Source organism: Heterodontus francisci, chromosome 4, assembly GCF_036365525.1.
Source record: "Heterodontus francisci isolate sHetFra1 chromosome 4, sHetFra1.hap1, whole genome shotgun sequence".
NCBI classification, from domain to species: domain Eukaryota; kingdom Metazoa; phylum Chordata; class Chondrichthyes; order Heterodontiformes; family Heterodontidae; genus Heterodontus; species Heterodontus francisci.
Window position 1 is genome coordinate 122,054,131 of NC_090374.1, and position 12,763 is coordinate 122,066,893.

Consider the following 12,763-nt stretch of genomic DNA (forward strand, 5'->3'; position numbering starts at 1 on the left):
CAATTAACACTACTCTTTGTTTTTTGTCGTTCAGCCAATTCTGTATCCATTTATTCCACAAGCTGTAACTTTGCTCAAGTCTGTTATGTGGCACTGTATCAAACACCTTATAGAAGTCCACATACACTACATTAACTGCATTACCCTCAACAACCCTCTCTGTTACATCTTCAAAAAACTCCAAGTTTGTTAAACATAATTTTCTGTTACAAAATCCATGCTGGCTTTCTTTAACCTTTATTTGTCCATGTGACAATTAATTTTGTCCCAAATTACTCTTTAGAAGCTTCCCACCACCCAAGTTAAACTGACTAGCCTGTAGTTGCTGGGCTTACCTTTACACCCTTTGTAACGTTTGCAATTCTCCAGTTCTTTGGCACCACCCCCAAGTCAAAGGAAGACTTCACATTCTGTCTGTCTGTCTCTCTCTCTCTTCAGTATTCTTGGATGTTTCTCATCCAGTCCTGGTGCCTAATCCACTTTAAGTACAGACAGCCTATCTAATACTTATCAATTTTAAACCCTTCTACTGTCTGAATTACCTCCTCTTTCAACATTGCCTGGGTTGTATCCTCTTCCTTGGTATTCATTTAATACCTCAGCTATGCCCTCTGCCTCCATATGCAAATCCCCTTGTTGGTCCCTAATCGGCCCCACTCCTCCTTTTACCACCCTTCTCTATTAATATGTCTATAGAAAACTTTGGGATAAACATAACTAAATAACAGGGCTATTTACAACAACTGTGTTCACTCCTATTCACTGATTATTTTCTTTGCCCAGTTTATATACAGCACCATGTTTAAAGCTCAATACTGCATATCATTTTTTGCATCTTATTTTCATATTTTACAGTAAGTTTAAAATTTTACATTTGTCAGTATAATTCAAAACATGCAATACATTTGCAACAAAAAATACTTGTCTTACTGTGAAGTAATTGTGAATATTCCCAATAAGTGAGCAAAATATGAGAAAATAAACCATTGTTTAACAGGAAAACTCAAAACGTGGCAGGGGCATGTATTGCAAGGTGAGGGATTATGTCATATATAGGTTATGGTCCAATTAGTTCCCTTCAGATTCTTTTTTTTTTGTCAATATTTTGGTTTGGCACACACTGGCATAAGGTATGGTAATTCGTTCTATAATGCTGTCTTTGGAAGCCATACAAAGCAGTACTTTATATGGAGTTTACTTTACATGATTTTCCTGTGGACAAGGAAACTATAAATGATGCATGCTTTATCACGGGACACAATTTATTGTTCTAGTAAGAGGCACTGAGCTTCCACAAACAGAGAAAAGGTATAATTTACCACTAACTTTTCATAGGTTACCGTAAATCATATTTAAAGTGTTGATGCGGTTTTTCCCTTGCACCCCAATTTGTATATCCCTTACGTTGCACATCATTGCCTGACCTACTTGGAGGTAGCATAATTTATTGGAGGTAAACAAAAGCTTCAAGTGACTTCTCTTTCCCTCTTTTTTTTCTGCCAATTTTCACGTCTCTTGGGGATACTTGGTATGGGCATAGTTGCTTAAATGTCAACCACTACCCAATACCTTAGTCAAGACTCAGACACGATTTAATTATTACTTGAATATGAGTACTGGACCATGGCATTTTGGTCAAACTCAACCCAGTCCCTGCATACGCGCACATCCAGCAGGATTCTAGAAAGAGTAGGAATCCTGACTGATTTTCACTTGCCTAACTTCGAGATACCGAAGTCAACTTAGCTTCTACGCACAGGGGATGATGATGATGATAACAGTGCCTGGGAACTCTATATTTGGAGAGGTGGCGGCAGGGGGGAAAGTGGGAGGAAGCCTTTTAATCTGGATTCACTAGGTAATGTCGAAAGAGTAGCTTGGGTGTTAGGAAGCGGCAGCAGTACGTTACTGGCAAGAGATCCACTAACTATTGTATTCCTTCACCTTTTGAGCTCAATTTTTTTTTTGGCCCTTGCCTATTGTTTCAAAAAAAAAAACTACACAACAAATGCACCAGGACGGAGCTAGGTAACTGGCATTTAGCAGTAGTGGGAAGTGATCCTGAAATTTAGCAAGATTGCAGTGGGGTTCCTGGAGTTTTTCAGCATGGCATCTGGATCTTGCATTTTGACTGTACTCAGTGCATGCTTCAGAGGTTTGACAATGTTAGTGAGTTTCTGGATTTGCAGTATGGTAAAGATCAAAGTTCACTGCCCCTTTTGCCATTTTCTCCACTTGATTTTTCTGTCCCTCTTCCATTCTATTTTTCTCTCCTGTAGTTCTTTCCCTATTGCATTCTTTTATAGTTTTCTCTGTGCCGTATTACTTCCCTGCAGTGATATGATCTTTCCTAAGTTTTACTCAGCATTTCTTGCTCTGCTGCAACTTATTTTTCACCAGTGCTTTTATATTGTGTACCTTTTTTACTTATGCCAGGAATTATGTTGCTTTGTGGTGGGAAGCAGAGCTAACTTCAAGTGCGGGAAGGTGGCTGAAAGGAGACAATAGGCCATTGGAGGACCTGAGCCTCAGGTGCACACGTATATCCAGCTGAAATTATTTATATATTTTTGGAAGAATTTTGGTTCCCGGAGGCTGCAGAGTTTGATGCAGCAGAAGCTTTGGAAGTGAAGAAAAAGAAAAGTGGGCCCATCAGACATGTCTAGATCTTAGAATTCGCAACTATGCATACAAAATAACAGATGATGAAAGAAACAGGCTACAAAGGCGAAGGCTACAGCACTGCAGAGGAACAACAACCAGCTTCTCAACCTAAATGGACCTCCAATGAAAAGCATTATTTTCAAGGAGTATAATGTGGGAAAACGTGAAGTTGTTCACTTTGGCAGGAAGAATAATAAAGCAGAGCATTACTTAGATGGAGAATGACTGCAAAATTCCGAGGTGCAGAGGGATCTAGGTGTTCCAGTGCATGAGTCACAAAGTTAGTATGCAGGTACAGCAAGTCATAAAAAAAAAAGGCTAATGGAATGCTGTCCTTTATTCTGAGAGGAATTGAAAATAAAAGTAAGGATGTTATTATTCATATACAGGGCATTGGTGAGACTACATCTCAAATACTGTGTGCAGTTTTGGTCTTATTTAAGGAAGGATGCAAATGCATTGGAGGAAGTTCAGAGGAGGTATACTAGATTTGATACCTGGAATGAGCAGGTTGTCTTATGAGGAAAGGTTGGACAGACTGGGCTTGTTTTCACTGAAGTTTAGAAGAGTGAGGGGAGACTTGATTGAAGTTTTTATAAGATCCTGAACGCTCTTGACCAGGTGGATGTGGAGAGGATGTTTCCTCTTGTGGGTGAGTCCAGAACTAGGGGTTGCCCTTCTGGACAAAGATGAGGAGAAATTTTTTCTGACGGTTGTGCGACTTTGGAACACTCAGACTTAGAAGATGGTGGAGGCGGGGTCATTGAATATTTTTAAGGGAGGTAGAAAAAGATTCTTGTTGGCAAAGGGAATCAAAGGTTATCAGGAGTCGATGGGAGTGTGGAATTTGCGACACAAACAGATCAGCCATGATCTTACTGAATGGCGGAGCAGGCTTGAGGGGCCGAATGGCCTACTCCTCCTAATTCGTATCTTCGTATTATTCAAAGTGCTCCAAGGCCTAAAGGACAATTTTATGTGTACGTTCTAGCATGTGAAATTTAGTTTTTTAAAAATTATTATAAATAAGCCTTTTGATGGCAGACTGGAGGGTTTGGTGGTGGAAATTTGCAGATTTAAAAAAAAATCCAGACTTGATGGGTTGGTTTCCAGGTCTGAAATTTTCATGAGACTGCATAGCCACAGAGATGTGGTTTGTTAGTTTTTAATAGGCTGAAATAAAACAAACAATAAGGTGTTTATTCTGGTGCATTTAACGTACTGTAGACAGATACTGGTGAATCGCCAATGGCATTGATCACATGAAGTTAGAGGATTTAAGGGCCGATAATGAGACTTTTGTTGCCAATGACACTGATGTGCCCTACCCACATTATGCGTCACTGAGGCCTGCTCTGAGCCATTGGCATGGGGCACTATAATGTCACGAAGCATGCTAGGCTCATCATGCCTATTTCTTAAATAAATGACTGATTCTCTGTTACGGACTGGTGGAACATGACAGGGATGTTTTCCCTTTTTCGCCTCTCAACTGACCGAAGACAGCATTTTTATTAGAAATGTGTTTCATCCCCGAGCATTTTTAATGGTAAACAAACAAATTACAGGTTTTCTCATAGGTTTAAAGAAAGATAAATGTTTATTAAACAATACCTGAAAATATTCACAACTTCACCCACTCACACATGCACACATACAACAAAAGATTGAGATTAAAAGATAGCATGCATTTCGGGCTGATGGTTTTATTAAAAAAAAAGAGTTCATTCTGAAACCTTGTTTGTTTCCCCCGAGAGGAAGATTTAAAAACCATGCAGGCCACTTTTTTGCTTTTTCCTGGTTCACTGACATCAAACTTCGGAAAGTTTCATGTGGACGGATGCTTTGCTGCAGACATCTTTGGTTAAATCTCCGTCACAGTTCAATGGCAAAAATCCTGTTGCAATTGCTCAAGTAGGAAGTTTCAAGGTCACCTTTCGTCTCTGCCTCTAGGTATTTTAAAGATGGTATTCTGGCAGGGTCCTTCTGGCTGGGATGGGTCTCTCTTCCTTATGACTTCTGGTTTTCTGCACTGAAAAAGTCTCCTATTAAAACTCCTTATCAGAGACTTGGTTTCTGTCAGATGACCATTGTGTTTTCATAAATGGTGTTTGGTGTGCCATTGTTGGGTTTGGATGTTGCTCATCTCCATGTCAGCTTGATTAAACTGGTGTTTTTCACACCCTTTATCCTGAGTTTGAGTCTTCCATGTCTGCAAAGTCATTGTTAGCCTAACTTGGAGAGGTAGCCATTAATGCTGAATGGGCCATTTACATTTCTAATGCTTTCTTCAACACTTGACCAGACATGACAATTGGTTCAGGGTCCAGCAGCTACCATGTGTATTCCCAGTACAGCAGAGGTCACCTGACCTCTTACTCCATTTTGTTTTGCAGCAAAATGTCTGTTTTGAGTTCAATTCGTCCGTTCATTTTATAGTTCATAACTTCTCCTTGCATGAGTGTGGCACCTCCCAAAATGCATCTGGAGCCCCTGAGTAGTACTGCAGATGTATAGTTTCTATTTGGCAAGAGTGTTTTAGGAAAGACACTAGGAAATGGAACTATTTGCTGACAGGTTACCCTTTCCTTCCAATATGACCATGCGGGTCAATGAAAAGAGATGTTGTATCCTGGTTCATCTATAGGTTTTAAAAAAATGGCATTGTATAGGCTGCCAGCAACCCTTCTACTGTCAGTACTGCCTGACATTCTAGCTGCCCAACCCCATGCCATTCGCAGTTCATTTGGGGGCAGGTACATGCAGCATGAAGCAGCATTCCCTGTATCTTTATGCTGGACCCTATATTAGCTCCACAGTGTTTGATAACAACTCTAATATTATACCATTTAACTTGCAACATATTATTTCTTTGCTAAGGTGGAGTCATGTCAATTGGTGTGCACTATTAAGGTAACAAGATCTAATTACTGTCAGTAGACCTTTCGGAAAGGTCATCGATCTGAAACGTAAAGTCTGTTTCCCTCTCCATAGATGGTGCTAGTCCTGAACGTTTCCTAAATGTTATGTTTTTATTTCAGATTTCCAGCATCCACAGAATTTTGCTTTCGTAATCTATTTTAGTAATGTTTCTTGAGATCAATGTTGGCCAGGACACCTGCGAGAACTCCCCTGTTCCTTTTCAAGTAGCAACGCAGAATCTTTTATGCTAAGCTGAAAGGGCAGACAGCTCATAGTTTAACATGAAAGTCAGCACCTCAAACAATGCAGCACACCCTGAGTACTGCACTGAAGTGTCAGCCTAGATTATGTCTCTAGAGTGGGTTTGAACCCACAACATTCAGAGACTCAGGTGAGTGTTACCACCGAGCCAAGAAGGACACCTATATATTAAGTGTTTTGCACGCAAGAAGCAGCCAAAAAAATGTTGAGCACTGTTTTGCTGCTATTTTCACAGGGCATTTACATTCTGATCATATCTCCAAACTTTCAAAATCATATTAAATGCCCACAATTTAAAAACTGAATATTCGGTCAAGAAATTGAAGAGTTCTATCAGATTTGCACTGCAAGAAAAGCAACAATAAATATAGTCACAAGCTGGCTTTATATCTCAAGATCATTTATTATTAATGGAAAGCAACTTTTAGTAAAGCAATTTAACTGGGTAGCACTATAACAAAACCATCAAGATCATTAGTGGAAATTAAACATCCTCTATAGCCTGGGGAAACAGGTGTACTTTCAGACTGTTTTTTAATTGGGTGAGGGAGTTTTAACCATGGGGTGTATTACTATACATTTAGTGGTCAGTATTCATGCTCTAGAACCCACTTGTGAACAAAAAAATTAAAGGGTGGAATGTTTTCCAGACATCACTAAAACCTTTTTCAATTTTCGACCAAAAGAAAAATCGAAGTATGGAAAAAGAGGCTTCAGCAAAATTTATATTGTGCAACATTGCTTATTTGTTCAGAAATTACATAATAATGCAGACTTTGAGCTTCACCTTCAGAGCCTTCAATTTAGGCACTAATTAAAAGCAGACTCAAACAAGGCAATGTCACTTGCACTATCCACCACAATTCTATCAACTGCAGAATTTAGATCTACATGGAGTAAATGTAAAAACTGCACCACTTACAAAGTGGAATAAAAAAGTAAATTCCATAAAATACACGAATATAAAGCCAACTTTTATTTAAACAAGGTCAGTTCAATATTAAATGGAAATAATGTTAATATGCACCAAATATTTTCCAACACATCTTGCATGTTTACTATAGGTTTAGAGTCTACAACATAGAAACACGCCATTTGGCCCAACTGGTCTAGGACAGTGTTATTGCTCCACACAAGCCTCCTCCTACCTCTCCTCTTCTAATCCTATCAACATATCCTTCTATTCTTTTCTCCCTCATGTGTTTATCCAACTTCCCCTTGAATGCATCTATGCATTCTTCATGCGTTAACCTAGGCAGCGTGTGTCTGCAGGACATTTGACCATGGTGGGCATAAGAGGGAAGCCTGCCCATCTTCTCATCTGAACTTTACAGCAGGAAAACTGCCATACAATAGCTATAAACAAATCACCATTACCCCAGCGCCTCTGAATTTGATAGCCTTATCCTTGCATTGCCTCATCCCTCCCTACCTCTCTAACCCTACAACTCCCTGCATCCTAACTCACCATGTCTTTGACTCTGGCTCAATACATCACCCCCTCTCTTCACCCTACCACACACAAATTCACACCCTAAACTACTCTACCTATCCCTCCTGCTTTAAGACTCTCCTTCAAATCCATGTCTTTGACCAAGGTTCTTGTCACTCTTCCTAGTCTCCCTTTCCATCAATTTTTTTTCCTCCTATAAATGGCACTATATAAATGCAAGGTTTTATTACATACAATGTACAGCAAGAAACAGACCATGCCAGCATTTACACTTCACACAAGCCTCTCCCACCCCTCTATCAGCATAACCTTCTATTTCCTTTTTCACTTCACTAGCTTCCCCTTAAATACATTTATACTACTTCCCTCAGCCACTCTATATGAAAGCAAGTTCCATTCTAATCATTCTCTGGGTAAAATGGTTTTTCCTGAATTCCCTATTGGATTTAGTAGTGAATCTCTGCTATTTGTGGCCCCTAGTTTTTAGACTCCCCACAAGCGGAAACATCTTATCCACATCTACCCAATTGAACCCTTTTATAATTTTTAAACACCTCTATCAGGTCATCCCTCAACCATCTCTTTTCTAGAGAAAAGAACTCCAGCCTGTTCAATCTATTGCTGTTGTATCACCACTTCAATTGTAGATTTGACAGCATGCCTGAATTGCCTGCCGTGGCTATGAAGGCATATTTTCACAATCTAAGTCTACTTACTGCAAAAGGCCATTGCTGACAGACTCTAGAAACTCTGTGATTAGAGTTTCGTCCAAACCATCTTCATGACAAGTCAGAAGAGCTTCCAGCAATGGAACAACCTCCGGTAAAGTGACAATAGGTAAGCAGAGAACAGAGATGCTCCTCCGTTGTTCTGGTGGTAACCTACAAAAAAAAAAGTCTCAAATGAAAAAAGCAATCTTCCTAATAATTCATAACATGAATAGAAAATGCTGGAAATACACATCTGTCTGCTTCTGAAAATAGTTAACGTTTTGAGTAAACTTCATTAGAACACAGATGTACTTGCTCTAATCTTCTCTTTTCAGATGCTGATGGACCTTTGTACTTGCATCACAATTGTCTTTATTTCAGATTTAACCATCTAACAAGTACTTGTCAGACTTTAGGCTTGCACTAAATGCTCCTTGCGAGCAGAGATGGAAACAAAGTCCATGGAGGAAAAGGATGAGTCAGAAATTGAACTGTACAGAGATGATATTTCAGATTCCACCATTGAGAAAGAAATTAGGGCAAAATATTTACAATAACCATATTTGCAACTATTGTATATACTGGGAATACAAGGAAACTCAGTTAGCATCTGTCCCAGGTTTCAAAATGCACCTGTTTCTGAATTTCAATGTTGTCTTCCACCAAAATAATGCTTCTATTGCAAAAGTGCTGACAAAGTATAAGTCGTGCTCTAAATGATAGGAATTGGACTTGTAAATCAGACCCAGCTGTATTGAAGGCATCAAAATCGCTTTCAATACATCGCAGATTCAATTGACTTGATGGGCTGGCTTTTATAGAGGCCGCAATGTCAGGATCCGTGGTGGGGTGGGGGGCGGATGAGGCCCGCCACGGGCCTCAACGCCGGCAGAGCCTGTCCAAATATTGCCGGAGGCGGCAAGGCCTCGGGGCAGCTCCCCCGCTGCTCAACGATGGGACTGTCATTTAAATATTCAAATAAATTTACTTACTTGTGTTATGACCAGGTGAGGAAGGGGTCTCAGGCTCTCCTTTCGCCCCTTTTCTGGTTTGACCGCAACAAAGTTTATCTTTTTAATAGCGATTTAACTAAACAATTCAGTGAGCACTTGCTCCTATTACTCAAATACATACTTGCATATGAACTAATCAGACAGTTTTTCTTGAGTTTAAATAAGAAAGATGTAAGTTTATTAATCATATCACTCAACTGGTTAAAATTATTAAAATACGTGATGCATCCACACTCACATTCTCACACAAATAGATTACAGAGAGGCAAAACAGGGTTGGGAAGTTGGAGTAGTGTTCTTCATGAAAATGGAATTTAAATACTGAGTCTGTGTCTTTAATTGAAATTAAATTCTTGAAGTCCGTGCTAAGCCACATGCAGAATCTGGGCTTGCTTCTCTGGTTTCAGAAGGTCAAAGAGGGCTTTATCCGTGTCCTCTTTGTAGCTGACTGTGAGGATCTGTGGATTTGAGGTGTAGCTGCAGCCAAGGCTTCCCTGGGACTTTGCTGGAGAAGGAGACGCTGTTTTCTTCCTGGGTCTCAGTTACTCACTGCTTTCTGAGGCACAATTCACAAACTCCCAGAGTTACACAGGTAGTCATGTGATGTGACCACCTCTTTGTGTTTGAAACAGAAGTTTCCAGAAGGTTTTTTTTTTAAATTCAAAGTTCTCCTCTCAAGCTGTGCAAACATACATGTCGGGCAGGTTTGGCTCTTTTAAAGTCAATTGGGTGTCAATGCTTTTGACAATCAACATTGACAAAACCATTCTAAGTAATTTAATCAGAGAGCCCCCCCCCCCATTGTTCTGGCTAGACTGGGTAATTACCTCTGTCTCCAGTCAGCCTTTGGCTTTTCATGGGCAAATTCATATGAGGCCATCTTTAGCTGCTATGTTCTGATTTTCAAAAGTTATTTGTAATAATGTCCAGTAAAAGTCTCAGGCAAAGTTCCATACGACGAGATTAATATTTCCAGTTGGCATATGGGGTTTGTTATACCTGCATTAATGGCTTTCCCACTGCCTCCTGAAGTGCCGCCGCAATCTTCATCTCGGTGGCCGGCACTGTCGCATTTTCAGATCACCGTCCGGGGAAACGAGATGCAACACTGGTAGGGAGGAGGTAGGTTTATCAGTTTGGGGGGGGTGTGGGGGGTGGTGGTGAGCCAAATGAACGTCAAGGGTGTAGGGAATGGTGGGAAGGGTTAGAGTTGAAAGTTTGTACAGTTTGGGGGTGGGGGTGGGTTAGGTCAGATTATGAAAGTAGTGCTTTTTTTTGGGAGGGGGGAATGGCAAATAATTAATTCAACTGATATTGAGGTGTGGGAGAGGGACAAAAGAAATGTATTTATTTTCATTCGTTCAATGTTTCTTTAAATATTTAAATTTACCGGTAGGGCTAACAGCCCTTTAAAAATAGCACCCGGCCTGCATATAGGCAGCTGCCGCCATTGCCAGGTATGGACAGCCTGCTCCTCCACGTGATTGGGGGGAGGGCGGCCCACCCCAGCTATTTAAATGAGCCACCACGCTTGGAATCGCAGTGGCTGACGTGCAGCCCGCATGAGCGGGCCGCCATTGTTTTTGCCCGCCACCAATTTTGGCGGTGGGCTTATAAAATTCAGCTCGATATATTTCACTCTACAAAAGGCACAAACAATTAATTCCATTCCACAGAAATATTGATTAATAGCCAGAGTAAAATAGTCAATAAACTCTGTTCCATTCAGCCACAGAATCTGCTACAGTTCTCTATCAGTGTGACCACTGTGCTAAGTTAAGAATAACAGATGAGAAAGGAACAAAGTAAAAGATATAATAAAAAGAAAAAAAATCCAAATAAAATAGTCAGAAATCAGGTGATGCCTGTTTAAGTCTTACTTCCACTTTAAAGAATGTATGTATTTTATGTGGGTAATAATGAATTGACAACTGTACTGTACTGGGCTATACACATCAACAGGAGACCCAATACTGTTAGCACTACTGAAAGCTAGTCTGCACCTCTTAAAGGGAAGATGCATTGTGGCTGCTGCAGGTGCTGACATCATTCAGCATAGTATTGTGCAACAACGAACAATGAATGACCATGACCATATGCACCACACTGCATTGGAGGTCTTGGTGAAGGAGGTGGAAAGAAGGAGAGATGTCCTGTATCCACAGAGGGGCAGGAGGCCCTCCAGACACACAATGAGAAGGCAGTGGGAACAGATAGCTGCAGAGGTAAGTGGTAGGACTTTCACCCTGTGGGTCCGAATGCAGTACTGCAAGAAGTTCAATGACCTCACGTGTAGTCAAGGTCAGTGAACGCATCTTCAAACCCTATATCCTTACAACTGAACTACTAGCCTTAGCCACTGCTCAAATCACCAACAATCTTTTTTGTCCGTTCGTGGGATGAGCACATTTCTGGCAAGGCCAGGATGAATCTATTGAAGCTGACTGTATCCTCATACGTAATCCTTTCTCACATCCCGCTTCCCTCTCATCCCACAATCTCTTCTAACTTATTAGCAAGCTGCAGATAGTGTAACTATGCAATTCTTACTTGCTCTCCCACACCACACCTTATCCTTGTCCCTTTTTCCTTTCAGATACCCAAGTGCAACCTGCCCAGGAAGTGGAGGAAGAGCAAGAAGGTGTGAAGAAGACATGATGTTGCATGATTTCACACTCTCAGCCATTAGCTCAGAAAATGACACTGCACATATCTTAGAGGACAGATTGGAGTGTGCTGCAGCAGCAAGGACAGCATCGATGCCAGCTTGCCAAAGAGTGAAGCTGCCCATGAATTCTGCTACAGAAAGCTCAGATTAGCAATTCGATTGGCGGTCAGACTGTTGTCATCATGGCTGTGAATATCAGTATTCAAAGGGGCTTCTAGGGTGTTGCAACAGCCCAGCAATCTGCCCTCCAATAGATTATTAAACTTGCAGAGGTGCTACCCCAGGAAAGTGGCAGTGGCTCCATGAAGCATGAACCTGTAGTCCTCTCTCAGGAAGACAGCTTTCATCCTCTCACCCCTGACACTCTGCTCACGCCCAAGCTGCTGCCTTCCATGCCAAATTGGTGCAGCCATCAGGGTAGCAATGTGTAAGAGCAGTAGGGCAGGCAAAGGCAACAGAAAAAAGGCACTAAGTGAATGCACAAGGGTGACTAGTTTAAGTTTGCATGCAATATGGTGTAATTTAATTTCTAAATTTGGCTTTAAATGTGTATTTTGTGTTGGCTTTTATTTTTTCACTGGGGCCAAGAGAACTGATGGTCAGCAACTGAGGAAAGGAAAGGACTGTAGACTGTTGATGAATCAGGATTAAGGTCTGTATCGCACTTGAATTAGTTCTACATGTACAGTCCAGGCAGAAATGGGCCGTCTAGGTTGGAGCCTCTCCTCCTCCACTTCCTCCGCCCCAACTTCTCACCTGATAGATGGTGGCAAGAGCTGTTCCCTCATGATGGCAAGATTGAGCAGCCTATCGCCATGAACCTTGAGAACCTTGGCGGCACAGTGGCGCAGTGGTTAGCACCGCAGCCTCACAGGTCCAGCGACCCGGGTTCAATTCTGGGTACTGCCTGTGTGGAATTTGCAAGTTCTCCCTGTGTCTGCGTGGGTTTTCTCCGGGTGCTCCGGTTTCCTCCCACAGCCAAAAGACTTGCAGGTTGGTAGGTAAATTGGCCATTATAAAAAATTGCTCCTAGTATGGGTAGGTGGTAGGGAAATATAGGGACAGTTGGGGA

At 41.2% G+C, this 12,763-nt stretch overlaps 1 protein-coding gene across 2 annotated transcripts in view; it reads right to left on the bottom strand.

Moving 5' to 3' along the window:
* Window positions 1-12,763, bottom strand: part of fancc (FA complementation group C) — a 221,779-nt gene that overhangs the window by 100,142 nt on the left and 108,874 nt on the right. For both annotated transcript variants that reach the window (XM_068030085.1, XM_068030084.1), the window contains exon 7: window positions 8,017-8,181. In XM_068030085.1, the coding sequence (XP_067886186.1) occupies window positions 8,017-8,181 (165 nt within the window). The remainder of the gene's footprint in view (window positions 1-8,016; window positions 8,182-12,763) is intronic.